The following is a 21,590-nucleotide window of genomic DNA, read 5'->3' as shown; positions in this document are numbered from 1 at the left end:
GTTACCAAGGTTTCCAAGCAACTTTTTGAAGCAATCTAATGTGAGATGTAAATAGTTCAAACAATTAATAATTGGTACGAAATTACACTTAATTTTAAAGAATAAAAACACCATAAAAACAGCCATCAATCCCAGTAACTTAAATATAAACTTCTTGTATCTCTATGTCATGTCTTTAACTTCTGCATTTTCTTCATTGTTACCATGCCCATGGAGTTTGGATGATCATAAGTGCACAGGGTAATTGTCTGCAATGAGAACACGAAGCTCTGCAAAACATGATATCTGTTTCAGTTGTTTAATGTCGATCAAAAACGACAGGGACAGTTTTGTTGACATCATCACGCAAACCAGACCTTCCCTAAATGTGCACGCCACTATTCAGTTCCCATCATGCACTTGGTGTTTAGTCACACCCCATTAGCATTATATCCAGACGCCACAATGCGCATCTACCACGGTGATTGTAGTGGGTCCTGACAGTGACACATCCTCCTTCACAGAATGCTGACAGTCAGTCAGGAGACGTACCCCTCTAAGCTTCCGTAACGTTGAAATATGACATTTACCAGATTATTTTGTCTCAAGGTATTTACAGTGGGGTTCAAAATTATGACTGCATAAAATAAATCATTAAAATACTGAGCTACATTCTATACTCCAAAAAATTGGGAAATTATATTATTTATACTAATACAATTGCTGAGAGAACAATTGTGTTTAACAAGTAATATAATTTTTTTCTCAAAGAGTTAGGGGTAAAAAATATTGACACCCCTGTTAACAATACCTTTCAATATCTCACCTTGCAAGAATTGTCACGCCCTGACCTTAGAGAGCCTTTTTATGTCTCTATTTGGTTTGGTCAGGGTGTGATTTGGGTGGGCATTCTATGTTCCTTATTTCTCGTTTTTGTGTTTCTATGTTTTGGCCGGGTATGGTTATCAATCATGGTTATCTCTGATTGGGAATCATACTTAGGCAGCCTGTTTTGCCACCTTAGGTTGTGTGATGTTGGTTTTTGTTAGCTCTGTGTAGCCTTCAGAACGTGACGGTCGTTGTTGTTTTTGTTGGTGTTCGGATGAATTAAAGAATCATCAACACGTACCACGCTGCACCTTGGTCCACTTCTTCCGACGAGCGTTACAAGAATAATGGCACTGAGCCTTTTTCCAAATTGTTTTATGAGTTGGAGAACACATCGAGAGGGATCTTAAACCATTTCTCAATACAGAATACTTCCAGATACTTGATATCCTAAGTCTGCTCCTATGGACTGCACTAATAATTTCAAACCACATGTTTTCAATGGGTTTCAAGTCCGGAAACTGAGTTGGCAATTGCAAAATGTTGATTTTTGTGGCAAATTCTTCTTTCGACGCGAAACCCACAACTGCCCGGCCAAGGAGCTCTATTTTTTTTGTCATCTGACCAAAGCACTGGTTCCAATCCAATTGCCAATGCCATTTTAGCAAACTCCAGGCATTTACATTTGTTGGATGACATGAAAATAGAGCTAATAAATGAGAATGCATAAGCAGAAAAGCACCCCATACCCACTGTAAAATATGGTGATAGATCTTTGATGTTATCGGGCTATTTTGCCTCAACTGGTCCTGGGGCCCTTGTTAAGGTCAATGCCATCATGATCCTTACCCAGTACAAGGACATTTTAGCCTAAAACCTTGTTGCCTCTGACAGGAGGCTGAAACTTGACCTCAAGTGGATCATTTAGCAAGACAATAACCCAAAGCACTCATCAAAATCCACAAAGAAATAGTTAATTGTCTACAAAAATCTACATTTTGCAATGGCAATCTCAGACATGAACCCCATTTGAAAACGTGGTTTGAATTGAAGAGGGCAGTTCATAAGCGCAGTGTAACGGTCGTCGTCGGTGGAAGAAGGTGAGGACCAAAGCGCAGCGTGGTAAGTGTTCATGTTTTTTAATAAAGTAACGAACACTGAACAAAACAATAAACGTGAAGTTATCAAACCGAAACAGTCCCGTGTGGCACCAACACTAACACGGAAAAAGTGTAACCAAGCTCCCTAAGTATGACTCTCAATCTGGGACAATGATTGACAGCTGCCTCTGATTGAGAACCATACCAGGCCGAACACAGCAATCCTAAATCAATAGAAAAAAGAACATAGACAACCCACCCAACTCACGCCCTGACCATACTAAAACAAAGACATAATATAAGAACTAAGGTCAGAACGTGACACGCAGACTAAGGATATCAAGGATCTGAAAGGATTCTGTATGCAGGAAGTGTCTAAGATTGCTCCCAATGTGTTCTCCAACTCATTAAATATTTTAGAAAAAAGCTCAGTGCCGTTATCCTGGCAAGGTGAGATATTGAAAGGTATTGAAAACCGGGGTGTCAATCATTTTTACCCTTACATTTTCTCTTCAGCAAGTGTATTAGTATAAAATAATAGAAAAAAAAAAAAAATGGGGAGCACAGTATATGAATGATTTAATTATTTTTGCTCATCTTTATCAAGGGCTTCAATAATGTCAGACCCCACTGTATATGAAGATAAAGGATCATGTGAAAAATGTTGCCTAATAGCACAATTGTACATGTCATTGCTCAATTGTGCCAGGCAGGTCAACTCAGTAAAGTGCAGTGTAAGTGTTTGAAAGAAAATGTATACTATTTTAACCCAGGTCTGTTACTGAGAGAAGGCACAGTGAAAGAAAAGGCAGAGTGAAGGAGAAGGCAGAGTGAAGGAGGAGGCAGAGTGAAGGAGAAGGCACAGTGAAAGAGAACGCAGAGTGAAGTAGAAGGCAGAGTGAAGGAGAAGGCACAGTGAAAGAGAAGGCAGAGTGAAGGAGAAGGCAGAGTGAAGGAGAAGGCACAGTGAAAGAGAAGGCAGAATGATGGAGAAGGCACAGTGAAAGAGAAGGCAGAGTGAAGGAGAAGGCACAGTGAAAGAGAAGGCAGAGTGAAGGAGAAGGCACAGTGAAAGAGAAGGCAGAGTGAAGGAGAAGGCACAGTGAAAGAGAAGGCAGAGTGAAGGAGAAGGCACAGTGAAAGAGAAGGCAGAGTGAAGGAGAAGGCAGAGTGAAGGAGAAGGCACAGTGAAAGAGAAGGCAGAGTGAAGGAGAAGGCACAGTGAAAGAGAAGGCAGAGTGAAGGAGAAGGCAGAGTGACAGAGAAGGCACAGTGAAGGAGAAGGCACAGTGAAAGAGAAGACAGAGTGAAGGAGAAAGCACAGAGATGAGTGGGCCGACTGTGACTCACACACTGCTGCCACTGACCCCTAGCGTTCCCTCTGATAAACTCACATTATGTCTGCAGAGCCCCAGTGGCTCAGTACCACGCCAGCATGCCAGAATGCCCAGTAGGAGACAATCCCAATGTGTAATGTGATGCTGTGTGACAACAGCACTGGGCCTTTTTTACAAAGGCCAAGCACATTGCAGCACTGCGCGCTGAACTACACACAATTTTCCCCAGAGTTTGTGAAGCTCATGTTCATGGTAAACGCTGTGGATGTCAGCTCAAGTGGATATGAGCTTTCAATGTGAAACACTGTGCGCTTCATACTTTAACACGGAAGTAAGGGTAGACAAAATAGTTTGGCAACGTAATACCATCAGCATCAAAACATTGACTGACATCTGCATTCAAACAAACATGCATTTTATCATGGTCCAGCATAACACAATTCACCGAACGTTTTGCATGTAGATCCTGAGCTAAACAGTCTCTTTCATGATGAGATCCATTCCTTTATATGGCGATGATTTCACCATCATAGGGCTTCCTGATTACAGGACTAGGCTGTCCCACCTGGAAAACAAACAAACAGCTTTTTAAAAACCACAGTTAATAACACAGGTATAACTACAACACTTGAAGAAACTTCTTCTTACGTGTTATTGGGCCTTATAAATACATGAATAGCACATTATAGATGTAGTCACGGAACATTATGAAACCTTATAATAAAGCAATATGTCACAAGACGCCATAATATCGAGACAGACCTGTTCCCTCTGGTTGACTCGTTTGTAGATGAACTCTGCGTAGGGCTGTCTGGGGACAAAGCGGCCCTGTCCTGGCTGGGTCTTCAGCTGACCTCTCTCATAGACCACCTTCCCTCTGGAGATGGTCACCACGGGAACACCGTGGCATTCCATGCCCTCAAAGATGTTGTAATCCACAGCCTGGTGGTGCGTAGCTGCAGAGATCTTCCTACACACACACAAACACGCAGATGCAAACCTACTTGGTCAGATACTGTGTTGAATGAGGACATTACAAGTTATAATATGTATATACAGTTTAAGTCGTACGTTTACATATGCCAAATACATTTAAATGCAGTTTCCACATTTCCTGACATTTAATCCTAGTAATAATTCCCTGTTTTAGGTCAGTTAGGATCACCACTTTATTTTAAGAATGTGAAATATCAGAATAATAGTAGAGAGAATGATTTATTTCAGCTTGATTTCTTTCATCACATTCCCAGTGGCAAGTTACATACACTCAATTAGTATTTGGTAGCATTGCCTTTAAATTGTTTAACTTGGGTCAAACTATTTTCACAGTTGGGAGGGTGTTCTTTGGCTTGCAAGCCTCCCCCTTCTTCCTTGCTGAGCAGCCTTTCAGGTCATGTCGATATAGGACTCGTTTTACTGTGGATATAGACACTTTTGTACCTGTTTCCTCCAACATCTTCACAAGGTCCTTTGCTGTTGTTCTGGGATTGATTTGCACTTTTTGCACCAAAGCACGTTCATCTCTAGAAGACAGAACGCGTCTCCTTCCTGAGCGGTATGACGGCTGCGTGGTCCCATGGTGTTTATACTTGCGTACTATTGTTTGTACAGATGAACATGGTACCTTCAGGCATTTGGAAATTGCACCCAAGGATGAACCGGACTTGTAGAGGTCTACCATTTGTTTTCTGAGGTCTTGGCTGATTTCTTTTGATTTTCCCATAATGTCAAGCAAAGAGGCACTGGGTTTGAAGGTAGGCCTTGAAATACATCCACAGGTACACCTCCAACTGACTCAAATTATGTCAATTAGCCTATCTGAAACTTCTAAAGCCATGACATCATTTTCTGGAATTATCCAAGCTGTTTAAAGGCACAGTCAATTTAGTGTATGTAAACTTCTGACCCACTGGAATTGTGATACAGTGAATTATAAATTAAATAATCTGTCTGTAAACAATTGCTGGAAAAATTACTTGTGTCATGCACACAGTATATGTCCTATCCGACTTGCCAAATCTATAGTTTGTTAACAAGAGATTTGTGGAGTGGTTGAAAAACGAGTTTTAATGACTCCAACCTAAGTGTATGTAAACTTCCGACTTAAACTGTATATATATATATATATATATATATATATATATATATATATATATAGGCCTTCCTATAGCTTTTGACTGACCTGGTGAAAGCTATGATCTGTTATTGATGTCACTTGTTAAATCCACTTCAATCGGTGTAGATGAAGGGGAGGAGACAGATTAAAGAAGCATTTTTATGCCTTGAGACAATTGAGACATGGATTGTGTATGTGTGTCATTCAGAGGGTGAATGAGCAAGACAAAGTATTTAACTGCCTTCGAACGGGGTATGGTAGGTGCCAGGCGCACCGGTTTGAATGTGTCAAGAACTGCAAAGCTGCTGGGTTGTCACACTCAACAGTTTCCTGTGTTTATCAAGAATGGTCCACCACCCAAATGACATCCAACTAACTTGACACAAGTGGAAGCATTGGAGTCAACATGGGGCAGCATCCTTGTGGAATGCTTTCAACACCTTGTAGAGTACATGCCCGACGAATTGAGGGCAATAGGGGGGTGCATCTCAATATTAGGAAAGTGTTCCTAAGGTTTTGTACACTCAGTGTCCTGTATATTTATTTTCCGGACTATTTATATGTACAGTGGGGTCCAAAATGATTGACACGCTTGATAAAGATGAGCAATAATGACTGTACAAAAGAAATAATTAAAATACTGAGCTATGTTGTATGCTTAAAATAATATTTAGGGGTGTCAATAATTTTGACCCCTACCATTTTACTTGTTAAACAAAACCTCTTTCTCTGAGCAATTTTATAAGTATAAATTAATGTACTTGTCATCTTGCTCTTAAAAAAGGGGAAGGAGAAGGACACTAGGCTAAAAGACTAAATAATTAAGACGTATAGAGAGAGTTACTTTCTCCATCCCTCCGGTACCCTAATGACACAAACCCAAAGGATATGTCTGTATTGGCACCCTATTTCACATAGGGCTCTGGTCAAAAGTAGTGCACTATGTAGGGAATATGATGCTATTTGGGATGCAGACCTACTGTATCTTCGATGCATTCCAAAACTGAGTCTTGCCTCTGGACTCTGGTGTTTTTAAGCCGTATTTAGGCCAAATAATTACGCAGTTTCACAGATGAATTCATAGTTACAAAAATGTAACACGAAGCGCAACAAAGCCTCAATCCCACTATAGGACTAGAACACAGTGGTAGCACACATACTGTACAACAAACAATGCCACTATACTGTACAGCAATATGTAATTGTATACTATAGGATTACTATACAACCGCTAGTCTCTCATCACAGCCTTAACAATAAAATGTTAAAAGACATAATCCAGTAGCTGATTTTAGTTCTGGGTGCTGAGACTTGACAACCTCACAAGCCTGGGACACTAAAATTGATCTGAAATAGAATTGGACATGATATCGTCATCAAGGCTAAGAGGGGAGGTAGAGACTAGATATCTTCCTTATTCCAGAGCTGCATGCATTAGTAATATTCACAAGGTCTGTCTGAGCTGAGCTGAGCTGAGCTGAGCAACACTTACAAGAGCCTCATCTCACATTATCATGAAATTCATTTACAGGAAAATGGCACTGGGGTTCATCCCCCTTCCTATCCCTTCTTCAGCTCACATCAACACTTTGTGATTTGCCTTGAGGGACCTAGCCCAGATTCCATAGGAAAGAGAGCAGTCCTGTTACTGCTGGGTTATGTAAGCCTGTTATGACTGTTGCTAGCTCCTTGCCTTGCATGCACACATACACTAGCCTAGTTTATTGCTTAGTAGGGATATGTACGGTACAGATGTGTGTGTGCGCGCGCGCGTGTGTGTGTGTGTGTGTGTTTGGGGGGAGGGGTAAACACATGCACAACAGGGACATATTGTATCTCTGTCTGCTGAGATTGGGGAGTGTAGTTCGACATCTGCGGCCTCATATAGATTACAAATGTTCGTTTTTTTCTTACTCTAGGAATGACACTTATGCAACCCTTCCCTTTGGCCTAAACAACACCATATATTTGACTTAAAATAACTATTTAAATCTAAACATTCAGGTATTTTGTATTGTTTTGAAGACAATGAAAAAATGTGTCAACCTCAACATAAAAAAATGACTACGTCCCATCCGGATATTACTATCAATATATTACTATACAAAAACTAGAACACCCCCCAGTCACACCCTGACCTACTCCACCATAGAAAATAAAGGCTTTCTATGGTCAGGACGTAACAGTACCCCCCCAAAGGGGGCCGCAAAACCTGAAACCAAAAGGGAGGGTTAGGGGGGGTGTCTAGTGCGGTGGCGGCTCTGGTGCGGGACAAAGAACCCTCTCATCCCTCGGATCCTCCAGCATCGGAGGCGGCTCAGGTGCGGGACGAAGAACCTTCTCATCACGCGGATCCTCCAGCATCGGAGGCGGCTCAGGTGCGGGACGAAGAACCCGCTCATCCCGTGAATCCAGCCATGGACCCGGGCTGGACACTGTGCCTGGACTGGGCACCAACGCAGAAGAATACTCTGACCTAGGAGCTGGACTGGACGCCATGCTTAGACTGGGAATCGGCGCAGGAGAAGGCTCTGGCCATGGAGCTGGTGGACCGTCTCAGGAGGTTCCGGACTGTGGACCGTCTCAGGAGGTTCCGGACTGTGGACCGTCTCAGGAGGTTCCGGACTGTGGACCGTTGTTGGAGGTTTCGGACTGTGGACCGTCTCAGGAGGTTCTGGACTGTGGACCGTTGTTGTAGGTTCCGGACTGTGGACTGTCGTTGGAGGTTCCGGAATGGGAACTGTCGCCAGAAGCTCTAGACTGGGAACTGTCGCCGGAAGCTCTGGACTGGGAACTGTCGCCGGAAGCTCTGGACGGGGAACTGTCGCCGCAAGCTCTGGACTGTTGAGGCGCACTGGAGGCCTGATGCATGGGAGGCACCGGGCTGATGACATGCACCTCAGGGCGAGTGCGGGTAGGAGGCACAGGACGTACTGGACTGTGGATGCGCACTGGAGTCCTGATGCGTGGGACCGGTACAGGTGGCACCGGGCTGATGACACGCACCTCAGGGCGAGTGCGGGGAGGAGGCACAGGACATACTGGACTGTGGAGGTGCACTGGAGGTCTAGAGCGTAGAGCTGGCACGACCCATCCTGGCTGGATGCTCACTTTAGCCCGGCAAATGTGGGGCGCTGGCACAGGACGCACTGGGCTGTGAAGGCGCACTGGCGACACAGTGCGTAGGACCGGCGCAGGATATCCTGGACCGAGGAGGCGCACTGGAGACCAGGAAGGCTGAGCCGGCACATCCCGTCCTGGCTGGATGCTCATTTTTGCACGGTAAGTGCGGAGAGCTGGCACCGAGCGCACCAGGCTGTGAATGCGCACTGGAGACACAGTGCGTATCACCGGATAACATGGTGCCTGAATGGTCACACGCTCCTCAAAGCGAGTGCGGGTAATTGGCTCTGGGCTGGACCCTAGCTCCGCCAACCACCCCGTGTGCCACCCCAAAAAAACATGTTTTGGGGCTGCCTCTTGTACTTGCGTCGTGGTTGCGAACCCCAGAGTCGTCGTTGATGCTCCCTTGCTGCTTCCGTCTGCTCCCATGGAAGGTGATCCTTTCCGAACATGATTTCTTCCCACGTCCAGGATCCTTTACTGTCCAAAATATCCTCCCATGTCCATGATGTCTGCTCCTCCTGGCCACGCTGCTTGGTCCGTTTGTGGTGGGATCTTCTGTAATGCTCGTCGAAATGGGTAGACCAAGGTGCAGCATGATTTAGGTTCATCATGTTTTATTTAAATGTGAACCAGCAAAAAAACAATGAAGAGAAACAAACAAACGAACGTACAGCCTTGTAGGGCTCAAAAGCAACAATACAAAAACAAGATCCCACAAACAACAGGTGGGATAAGGCTACCTAAATATGATCCCCAATGTGAGACAACAATAGACAGCTGCCTCTGATTGGGAACCATACCAGACCGACACAGAAATAAAAAAAACTAGACTACACATAAAAATAATAAACTAGAACACCCCCCAGTCACGCCCTGACCTACTCCACCATAGAAAATAAAGGACTTGAATATGTTGGACCTACTGAATGAAAGAGCCACTTCCTTCACCTTCTATTGTGTCCAGGCTGTACCATAGTTAAATCCAGGCTGTCCCATAGTTATATCCAGGCTGTCCAATAGTTATATACAGGCTGTCCCATAGTTAGTTATATCCAGGCTGTCCCATTAGCTAGTTATATCCAGGATGTACCATAGCTAGTTATATCCAGGATGTACCATAGCTAGTTATGTCCAGGCTGACCCATTAGCTAGTTATGTCCAGGCTGACCCATTAGCTAGTTATGTCCAGGTTGACCCATTAGCTAGTTATGTCCAGGCTGACCCATTAGCTAGTTATGTCCAGGCTGACCCATTAGCTAGTTATGTCCAGGATGTACCATAGCTAGTTATGTCCAGGATGTACCATAGTTAGTTATATCCAGAATGTACCACAGCTAGATATATCCAGGCTATCCCATAGTTAGTTATATCCAGGCTGTACCATAGTTAGTTATATCCAGGCTGTACCATAGTTAGTTATATCCAGGCTGTACCATAGCTAGTTATATCCAGGCTGTACCATAGCTAGTTATATCCAGGCTGTCCAATAGTTAGATATATCCAGGCTGTACCATAGTTAGTTATATCCAGGCTGTACCATAGTTATATCCAGGCTATAGCATAGTTATGTCCAGGCTGTACCTTTGTTAGTTATATCCAGGCTGTACCATAGATATATCCAGGCTGTACCATAGTTATATCCAGGCTGTACCATAGATATATCCAGGCTGTACCATAGTTATATCCAGGCTGTACCATAGTTATATCCAGGCTGTACCATAGTTATATCCAGGCTGTACCTTTGTTAGTTATATCCAGGCTGTACCATAGTTATGTCCAGGCTGTCGCATAGATATATCCATGCTGTACCATAGTTATATCCAGGCTGTACCATAGAGATTACCAACAACGACGAGACGGCCTACAGGGAGGAGGTGAGGGCCCTCGGAGTGTGGTGTCAGGAAAATAACCTCACACTCAACGTCAACAAAACTAAGGAGATGATTGTGGACTTCAGGAAACAGCTGAGGGAACACCCCCCTATCCACATCGATGGAACAGTAGTGGAGAGGGTAGCAAGTTTTAAGTTCCTCGGCATACACATCACAGACAAACTGAATTGGTCCACTCACACAGACAGCATCGTGAAGAAGGCGCAGCAACGCCTCTTCAACCCCAGGAGGCTGAAGAAATTCGGCTTGTCACCAAAAGCACTCACAAACTTCTACAGATGCACAATCGAGAGCATCCTGGCGGGCTGTATCACCGCCTGGTATGGCAACTGCACCGCCCTCAACCGTAAGGCTCTCCAGAGGGTAGTGAGGTCTGCACAACGCATCACCGGGGGCAAACTACTCCAGGACACCTACACCACCCGATGTCACAGGAAGGCCATAAAGATCATCAAGGACATCAACCACCCGAGCCACTGCCTGTTCACCCCGCTATCATCCAGAAGGCGAGGTCAGTACAGGTGCATCAAAGCTGGGACCGAGAGACTAAAAAACAGCTTCTATCTCAAGGCCATCAGACTGTTAAACAGCCACCACTAACACTGAGTGGCTGCTGCCAACACACTGACACTGACTCAACTCCAGCCACTTTAATAATGGGAATTGATGGGAAATTATGTAAATATATCACTAGCCACTTTAAACAATGCTACCTTATATAATGTTACTTACCCTACATTATTCATCTCATATGCATACGTTATACTGTACTCTATATCATCGACTGTATCCTTATGTAATACATGTATCACTAGCCACTTTAAACTATGCCACTTTGTTTACATACTCATCTCATTTGTACATACTGTACTCGATACCATCTACTGTATCTTGCCTATGCTGCTCTGTACCATCACTCATTCATATATCCTTATGTACATATTCTTTATCCCCTTACACTGTGTACAAGACAGTAGTTTTGGAATTGTTAGTTAGATTACTTGTTATTACTGCATTGTCGGAACTAGAAGCACAAGCATTTCGCTACACTCGCATTAACATCTGCTAACCATGTGTATGTGACAAATAAAATTTGATTTGATTTGATTTGGATTTGGATTTGATATATCCAGGCTGTACCATAGTTATATCCAGGCTGTACCATAGTTATGTCCAGGCTGTCGCATAGATATATCCATGCTGTACCATAGTTATATCCAGGCTGTACCATAGATATATCCAGGCTGTACCATAGTTATATCCAGGCTGTACCATAGTTATATCCAGGCTGTACCATAGATATATCCAGGCTGTACCATAGTTATATCCAGGCTGTACCATAGTTATATCCAGGCTGTACCATAGTTATATCCAGGCTGTCCCATAGTTATATCTGGGCTGTACCATAGCTAGTTATATCCAGGCTGTACCATAGCTAGTTATATCCAGGCTGTACCATAGTTATATCTGGGCTGTACCATAGTTATATCTGGGCTGTACCATAGTTATATCTGGGCTGTACCATAGTTATATCTGGGCTGTACCATAGTTAGTTATATCCAGGCAGTACCATAGTTATATCCAGGCTGTACCATAGTTAGTTATATCCAGGCTGTACCATAGTTAGTTATATCCAGGCTGTACCATAGATATATCCAGGCTGTACCATAGTTAGTTATATCCAGGCTGTACCATAGTTATATCCAGGCTGTACCATAGTTATATCCAGGCTGCACCATAGTTAATTATATCCAGGCTGTACCATAGTTATATCCAGGCTGTACCATAGTAAGTTATATCCAGGCTGTACCATATATATATCCAGGCTGTACCATAGTTAGTTATATCCAGGCTGTCCCATAGATATATCCAGGCTGTCCCATAGATATATCCAGGCTGTACAATAGATATATCCAGGCTGTACCATAGTTAGTTATATCCAGGCTGTCCCATAGATATATCCAGGCTGTACCATAGATATATCCAGGCTGTACCATAGTTAGTTATATCCAGGCTGTCCCATAGATATATCCAGGCTGTACCATAGTTATATCCAGGCTGTACCATAGTTAGTTATATCCAGGCTGTCCCATAGATATAACCAGGCTGTACCATATATATATATCCAGGCTGTACCATAGTTAATTATATCCAGGCTGTACCATAAGTATATCCAGGCTGTACCATAGTTATATCCAGGCTGTACCATAGTTATATCCAGGCTGTACCATAGTTATATCCAGGCTGTACCATAGATATATCCAGGCTGTCCCATAGTTATATCCAGGCTGTACCATAGTTATATCCAGGCTGTACCATAGTTATATCCAGGCTGTACCATAGATATATCCAGGCTGTACCATAGTTATATCCAGGCTGTACCATAGTTATATCCAGGCTGTACCATAGATATATCCAGGCTGTACCATAGTTATATCCAGGCTGTACCATAGTTATATCCAGGCTGTACCATAGTTATATCCAGGCTGTCCCATAGTTATATCCAGGCTGTACCATAGTTATATCCAGGCTGTACCATAGTTATATCTGGGCTGTACCATAGCTAGTTATATCCAGGCTGTACCATAGCTAGTTATATCCAGGCTGTACCATAGTTATATCTGGGCTGTACCATAGTTATATCTGGGCTGTACCATAGTTATATCTGGGCTGTACCATAGTTATATCTGGGCTGTACCATAGTTAGTTATATCCAGGCAGTACCATAGTTATATCCAGGCTGTACCATAGTTAGTTATATCCAGGCTGTACAATAGTTAGTTATATCCAGGCTGTACCATAGATATATCCAGGCTGTACCATAGTTAGTTATATCCAGGCTGTACCATAGATATATCCAGGCTGTCCCATAGTTATATCCAGGCTGTACCATAGTTATATCCAGGCTGTACCATAGTTATATCCAGGCTGTACCATAGATATATCCAGGCTGTACCATAGTTATATCCAGGCTGTACCATAGTTATATCCAGGCTGTACCATAGATATATCCAGGCTGTACCATAGTTATATCCAGGCTGTACCATAGTTATATCCAGGCTGTACCATAGTTATATCCAGGCTGTCCCATAGTTATATCCAGGCTGTACCATAGTTATATCCAGGCTGTACCATAGTTATATCTGGGCTGTACCATAGCTAGTTATATCCAGGCTGTACCATAGTTATATCTGGGCTGTACCATAGTTATATCTGGGCTGTACCATAGTTATATCTGGGCTGTACCATAGTTATATCTGGGCTGTACCATAGTTAGTTATATCCAGGCAGTACCATAGTTATATCCAGGCTGTACCATAGTTAGTTATATCCAGGCTGTACCATAGTTAGTTATATCCAGGCTGTACCATAGATATATCCAGGCTGTACCATAGTTAGTTATATCCAGGCTGTACCATAGTTATATCCAGGCTGTACCATAGTTATATCCAGGCTGCACCATAGTTAATTATATCCAGGCTGTACCATAGTTATATCCAGGCTGTACCATAGTAAGTTATATCCAGGCTGTACCATATATATATCCAGGCTGTACCATAGTTAGTTATATCCAGGCTGTCCCATAGATATATCCAGGCTGTCCCATAGATATATCCAGGCTGTACAATAGATATATCCAGGCTGTACCATAGTTAGTTATATCCAGGCTGTCCCATAGATATATCCAGGCTGTACCATAGATATATCCAGGCTGTACCATAGTTAGTTATATCCAGGCTGTCCCATAGATATATCCAGGCTGTACCATAGTTATATCCAGGCTGTACCATAGTTAGTTATATCCAGGCTGTCCCATAGATATATCCAGGCTGTACCATATATATATATCCAGGCTGTACCATAGTTAATTATATCCAGGCTGTACCATAAGTATATCCAGGCTGTACCATAGTTATATCCAGGCTGTACCATAGTTATATCCAGGCTGTACCATAGTTATATCCAGGCTGTACCATAGATATATCCAGGCTGTCCCATAGTTATATCCAGGCTGTACCATAGTTATATCCAGGCTGTACCATAGTTATATCCAGGCTGTACCATAGATATATCCAGGCTGTACCATAGTTATATCCAGGCTGTACCATAGATATATCCAGGCTGTACCATAGTTATATCCAGGCTGTACAGTAGTTAATTATATCCAGGCTGTACCATAAGTATATCCAGGCTGTTCCATAGTTATATCCAGGCTGTACCATAGTTATATCCAGGCTGTACCATAGTTAGTTATATCCAGGCTGTACCATAGTTATATCCAGGCTGTACCATAGTTATATCCAGGCTGTACCATAGTTAATTATATCCAGGCTGTACCATAGTTATATCCAGGCTGTACCATAGTTAGTTATATCCAGGCTGTACCATAGTTATATCCAGGCTGTACCATAGTTATATCCAGGCTGTACCATAGTTAGTTATATCCAGGCTGTCCCATAGATGTATCCAGGCTGTACCATAGTTTGTTATATCCAGGCTGTACCATAGTTATATCCAGGCTGTACCATAGTTATATCCAGGCTGTCCCATAGATATATCCAAGCTGTCCCATAGTTATATCCAGGCTGTACCATAGATATATCCAGGCTGTACCATAGATGTATCTGGGCTGTCCCATAGTTATATCCAGGCTGTACCATAGTTATATCCAGGCTGTACCATAGTTATATCCAGGCTGTACCATAGTTATATCCAGGCTGTACCATAGTTAGTTATATCCAGGCTGTCCCATAGTTATATCCAGGCTGTACCATAGATATATCCATGCTGTACCATAGTTATATCCAGGCTGTACCATAGTTATATCCAGGCTGTACCATAGTTATATCCAGGCTGTACCATAGTTAGTTATATCCAGGCTGTACCATAGTTATATCCAGGCTGTACCATAGTTATATCCAGGCTGTACCATAGTTATATCCAGGCTGTACCATAGTTAGTTATATCCAGGCTGTACCATAGTTAGTTATATCCAGGCTGTACCATAGTTATATCCAGGCTGTACCATAGTTAGTTATGTCCAGGCTGTACCATAGTTATATCCAGGCTGTACCATAGTTATATCCAGGCTGTACCATAGTTATATCCAGGCTGTACCATAGTTATATCCAGGCTGTACCATAGTTATATCCAGGCTGTACCATAGTTAGTTATATCCAGGCTGTACCATAAGTATATCCAGGCTGTACCATAGTTATATCCAGGCTGTACCATAGTTATATCCAGGCTGTACCATAGTTAGTTATATCCAGGCTGTACCATAGTTATATCCAGGCTGTACCATAGTTATATCCAGGCTGTACCATAGTTATATCCAGGCTGTACCATAGTTATATCCAGGCTGTACCATAGATATATCCAGGCTGTACCAGGCTGTAGTACCTCCATAGGTAGTTATATCCAGGCTGTAGTACTACCATAGTTAGTTATATCCAGGCTGTACCATAGTTATATCCAGGCTGTACCATAGTTATATCCAGGCTGTACCATAGTTAGTTATATCCAGGCTGTCCCATAGTTATATCCAGGCTGTCGCATAGTTATATCCAGGCTGTACCATAGTTAGTTATATCCAGGCTGTCCCATAGTTATATCCAGGCTGTACCATAGTTATATCCAGGCTGTACCATAGTTATATCCAGGCTGTACCATAGTTAGTTATATCCAGGCTGTACCATAGTTATATCCAGGCTGTACCATAGTTAGTTATATCCAGGCTGTACCATAGTTATATCCAGGCTGTACCATAGTTATATCCAGGCTGTACCATAGTTATATCCAGGCTGTACCATAGTTATATCCAGGCTGTACCATAGTTAGTTATAGCCAGGCTGTACCATAAGTATATCCAGGCTGTACCATAGTTATATCCAGGCTGTACCATAGTTATATCCAGGCTGTACCATAGTTAGTTATATCCAGGCTGTACCATAGTTATATCCAGGCTGTACCATAGTTATATCCAGGCTGTACCATAGTTATATCCAGGCTGTACCATAGTTATATCCAGGCTGTACCATAGATATATCCAGGCTGTACCAGGCTGTAGTACCTCCATAGGTAGTTATATCCAGGCTGTAGTACTACCATAGTTAGTTATATCCAGGCTGTACCATAGTTATATCCAGGCTGTACCATAGTTATATCCAGGCTGTACCATAGTTAGTTATATCCAGGCTGTCCCATAGTTATATCCAGGCTGTCGCATAGTTATATCCAGGCTGTACCATAGTTAGTTATATCCAGGCTGTCCCATAGTTATATCCAGGCTGTACCATAGTTATATCCAGGCTGTACCATAGTTATATCCAGGCTGTACCATAGTTAGTTATATCCAGGCTGTACCATAGTTATATCCAGGCTGTACCATAGTTATATCCAGGCTGTACCATAGTTATATCCAGGCTGTACCATAGTTATATCCAGGCTGTACCATAGTTATATCCAGGCTGTACCATAGTTAGTTATATCCAGGCTGTACCATAGTTATATCCAGGCTGTACCATAGTTAGTTATATCCAGGCTGTACCATAGTTATATCCAGGCTGTACCATAGTTATATCCAGGCTGTACCATAGTTATATCCAGGCTGTACCATAGTTATATCCAGGCTGTACCATAGTTATATCCAGGCTGTACCATAGTTAGTTATATCCAGGCTGTACCATAAGTATATCCAGGCTGTACCATAGTTATATCCAGGCTGTACCATAGTTATATCCAGGCTGTACCATAGTTAGTTATATCCAGGCTGTACCATAGTTATATCCAGGCTGTACCATAGTTATATCCAGGCTGTACCATAGTTATATCCAGGCTGTACCATAGTTATATCCAGGCTGTACCATAGATATATCCAGGCTGTACCAGGCTGTAGTACCTCCATAGGTAGTTATATCCAGGCTGTAGTACTACCATAGTTAGTTATATCCAGGCCGTACCATAGTTATATCCAGGCTGTACCATAGTTATATCCAGGCTGTACCATAGTTAGTTATATCCAGGCTGTCCCATAGTTATATCCAGGCTGTCGCATAGATATATCCATGCTGTACCATAGTTATATCCAGGCTGTACCATAGATATATCCAGGCTGTACCAGGCTGTAGTACCTCCATAGGTAGTTATATCCAGGCTGTAGTACTACCATAGTTAATTATATCCAGGCTGTAGTACTACCATAGGTAGTTATATCCAGGCTGTAGTACTACCATAGTTAGTTATATCCAGGCTGTAGTACTACCATAGTTAGTTATATCCAGGCTGTAGTACTACCATAGGTAGTTATATCCAGGCTGTAGTACTACCATAGTTAGTTATATCCAGGCTGTAGTACTACCATAGCTAGTTGTATTCAGGCTGTACCATAGCTAGTTAACATGAAACTATTTTCATATTTAGCCAAATGTTTTTCACCCTGAAAACAGGCTTTGTGGGAAGCTCGATTTGTCTGCACAATCTGCAGTGTAAGACGTCGTTAATAGTAGTGATGGAATGCTACTAGTTGGATAATATGCATACACAAAGATTTCAAATGTAGCATCGTCGAAACAGTTCATTATTTAGCTAAACATCAGTATTTCACTATGTGTTTAATGAGAAACGTCTTGGACGGTCTTTATCCTTGTCTCACCTGGTTGCCTCAGGGTCCCATATGACCACATCAGCATCACATCCCTTAGCGATCTTTCCCTTCTGGGGGTAGAAGTTGAAGATTTTCGCTGCATTGCTGCTGGTGACAGCTACAAATCGATTCTCGTCCATTTTTCCGCTATGCTGCGGAAAGTAATTACACAAAATACTGAGTTTCAATATTCTGGATATGAATGACAAACTCCATATTTACTGACATAATTAACCTGACCAAAGGTCAATGCTTAACGGTGCAGTAAGCGATTCAAAGTTTCACTCCAAATATCAAAACGTGTCATTTTTTTGCCAGCGTTTTACAATGTTAATTTTTGCAATAGCCTCCGGGTCAACCGATCCTGAGAGAAGGGCAGAAAGAAGTAAGGGGGGAAGAAATAAATGGAAAGAGAAGGACAGAAAGAAGTAAGGGAGGAAGAAATAAATGGAAAGAGAAGGACAGAAAGAAGTAAGGGAGGAAGAAATAAATGGAAAGAGAAGGACAGAAAGAAAGCTCGCCTGCTGCTTCATCCACTATGACAGTTTGATTCTGACTGATAAAAACTTCCTTGATGCACATAATAAATAGCATAATATAAATTGTTATCTTCTCTTCTCACAGCAGAAATGTCACTTGTCACCTTTTAAGTCCTACTATAGAACTTACTCAACCGTTTAAAAATAGTACCACTCATTTTTGTAGGACCTGTACCCTTGTCCTGGACAACAACAAAAACATCACTTTCAGTGGAGAATCTCCACGAGTATGCTTTTTGGTGTAGGGCTATAGGCTTCATCTGTCCGGGAAACTGGCCTATAGTGTGTATAATAAAGAATGATGTGATATGCAGAATGAGAGGCCTAACTGACAACGCCCTTCTCCCAAATGACAGACATCCTGTCCTCCACTCCGTTGACTCCATTGGGGATCTTTGTAAAGTCGTCTTTGCCCAGGGCTTTCTGACACACAGAGAATGTGCAGTTGTCTGTCCCAGTCACGCTGAGGTCATCACTGGAAGAATGAAACAGAAGCATCTACATCACTAAACGGTAAGGCAGCCATCTTTACTGCCTGTCATTCATTTCTATTGCACCGACAATATGCAGTTTCACCTCACTTTCCACTGTGTTTTCCACTGTTGTTCACCTTCCCAGTTCCTGTGTTCCTGGCTGGTTGGTGTGTTACATACACTCCAATTTTACATATATTATGTGATATATGTTATAAACAGTCATGACTGTTGGGATCATATGCTGATAGCACTAGTCACGACTGCTTATAACATCTGTTATGTCATTGTTATGACAGTGTTATGGAGCACTTATGTGACAGAGGGTGCATGGAAGGTGTAACCTAATATGCTTTGCTCAGTGAAAAGGGCAGGAGAGGGACAGTGAGAGCAGGTTGATATTGTTTAAGGCTCCACATACTTTGCCAGTAGGTCCATAAGGTATCCCGGGGTGCTGGGGTCGGGCCTCAGAGGTGGGCCCATGACGAACTTGGCAGCGTGGGCCCAGTCTTTGTGCCAGCAGTGGGTGCCATCTGTACCTAGTCCTGCTGCTATGGGCTCTCCAAACACCACACGGCCTGTTGTGGCAAAAACATCCCAAAAACATGCACACATAACACAGAACACCATCCATGTCATGTTGAGCCTCTCTCTCATTCTCTCTCACTCTCTCTGTCTCTGTCATTCTTTCCCACCTACAGTTCCTCCCAGCAGGCATTGTCAGGCCCCCCTCACCATTTCTGCGTGCGTTGGACACCACCTTAGCGGCAGACTTGCTCATGACGTGGACAACATAGAGCGGGCAGTTGACAGCGTGGGCGATGGTGATGGCTCTCTGGGTGGCTTCAGCCTCCACCTCCTCAGGACGACACAACTCATGACCCTCCGGACCTGTAATGCCCAGGGACAGCATCTTCTTAGCCCCCTGCCAAGTGAGAGAAGGTCAGTTTTAAAAAATGCCCCCTAAATGTCAGATAAAATAAAAACTGCCTGTGTGACTCAGATACACTTTTGTTACAAAAGGTTATACAAGCATGAGCAGATTAGCATATAATATTACACCATGACGCAAACAGGTTTTCCTCAGCTAGTGTTGAGGGAGGAAGCTGACATGTTACATGCTTTTTGCAAACAGACAATGGTTTTATTAGGAATACTACTCTATGGAAGTTTAGTTGCTAATCGTTTACATAAAAGTAATCTGTAAACTCACTCTAAACATGCTCACAATAAATGTATCTCCTGATTATTTTGTCACCAACAACAGACTACAGATTGGTCATCTGCTGCCCTCTAGTGGTTATTCTGCAGACCTCACCTTGGAACAGAAAGTTAACAATCCAGAGCAGGAACATTTCAACCTGAATCAAACGGAACTAGGTGTTGATCCTTGGACTTTTTGTGTAACTGATATTGTATTGAGTGAACACTGCTTTTAGTGTAATTTCAGGTTAACACCGACCCACCTGTTCAGCTAAAACAGAGGACAGTTACTGTAATGAACCTTGCCCCTTCAGACATTGACAAGGAACAAACAAAATAAGTTAAGTAATAAGTCAAATAGTTCCCCCGTAGTTAATCATTTATTGTGCTCTTTGCTTCCACATTGCAGCAACATGAAAACATTCTCAGCAACATAACTTCATTCTCAAATGTGCGAAAGAATGAATGCCATAGAGGGGTAAAATGATCAATTATAAAATGATCAACAATGAAAGCTATGAACTGTAATTCCAGTGTCATGAGATTGCAAAACATGACACTGCAAAACAAGTTTGGTTTGCGTACCTCATATGGAGGAATGAAATGAGCTACTGTTCATGTGCCATTATGTAGGCCATGACACGTAAATGGTACTCTTATACTCATATGAATGACATGACCAAATGACCGCCAATGATAAGGGTATGTTGGCTGTGTTCTAGGAAGCACCTTGATGACACACATGATAAGGTACATGAGATGAATGGAGAAAACAGGATAGATAAAGATGAAGAAGACTGTGTGTCTGTTTGCTGTGGGTTTATTAATACTAGCATGTATGGTAAAACATCTTCATGTGTGATATGTTACTGTCAGACATTATGTGATTTGACATTCCATAGTTATGTTGGTGCTGCAATAGAATCAATGTGTGGGCTCCTTATTTACCAACATGGGCAAAGAGTCTCAAAGACAACACAACTAGACATCGATAGCTATCCACATCTGTGAAGATTTGAAAACAATGTTAACTAGTTCAAGCACATACTGTGCTGCATAGATAGATGAAAATATAGGTACTTTACTAATCTCAGAGGAAACATTTCTTACCAGTACCTTAGCCCACATTAGGTATTTCACACACTCATGGGACAAAGTATTTTTATAACCAACGGTCAAATCTTACATCACCAAGAGTAAAACTTCATCATCTAGACTAGGATTGGATAGAGTTAGTTTTACATGGATTGGATAGAGTTAGTTTTACATGGCTTGGATAGGGTTAGTTTTACATGGCTTGGATAGGGTTAGTTTTACATGGCTTGGATAGGGTTAGTTTAAAATGGCTTGGA

At 42.5% G+C, this 21,590-nt stretch overlaps 1 protein-coding gene across 2 annotated transcripts in view; it reads right to left on the bottom strand.

Moving 5' to 3' along the window:
* Positions 1-284: 284 nt before the first annotated feature.
* dpys (dihydropyrimidinase) overlaps positions 285-21,590 on the bottom strand; it is a 49,994-nt gene continuing 28,688 nt past the window's right edge. For both annotated transcript variants that reach the window (XM_036971061.2, XM_090227627.1), the window contains exons 4-9: positions 19,771-19,960; positions 19,457-19,613; positions 18,896-19,037; positions 18,033-18,175; positions 4,007-4,214; positions 285-3,809 (exon numbers count right to left, since the gene is read on the bottom strand). In XM_036971061.2, the coding sequence (XP_036826956.2) occupies positions 3,750-3,809; positions 4,007-4,214; positions 18,033-18,175; positions 18,896-19,037; positions 19,457-19,613; positions 19,771-19,960 (900 nt within the window). In that variant the 3' untranslated portion in view covers positions 285-3,749. The remainder of the gene's footprint in view (positions 3,810-4,006; positions 4,215-18,032; positions 18,176-18,895; positions 19,038-19,456; positions 19,614-19,770; positions 19,961-21,590) is intronic.

Source organism: Oncorhynchus mykiss, chromosome 3 (assembly GCF_057628025.1).
Source record: "Oncorhynchus mykiss isolate SJ-2025 chromosome 3, ASM5762802v1, whole genome shotgun sequence".
Classification (NCBI taxonomy): Eukaryota; Metazoa; Chordata; class Actinopteri; order Salmoniformes; family Salmonidae; genus Oncorhynchus; species Oncorhynchus mykiss.
This window is presented reverse-complemented; position numbering and strand designations above follow the sequence as displayed.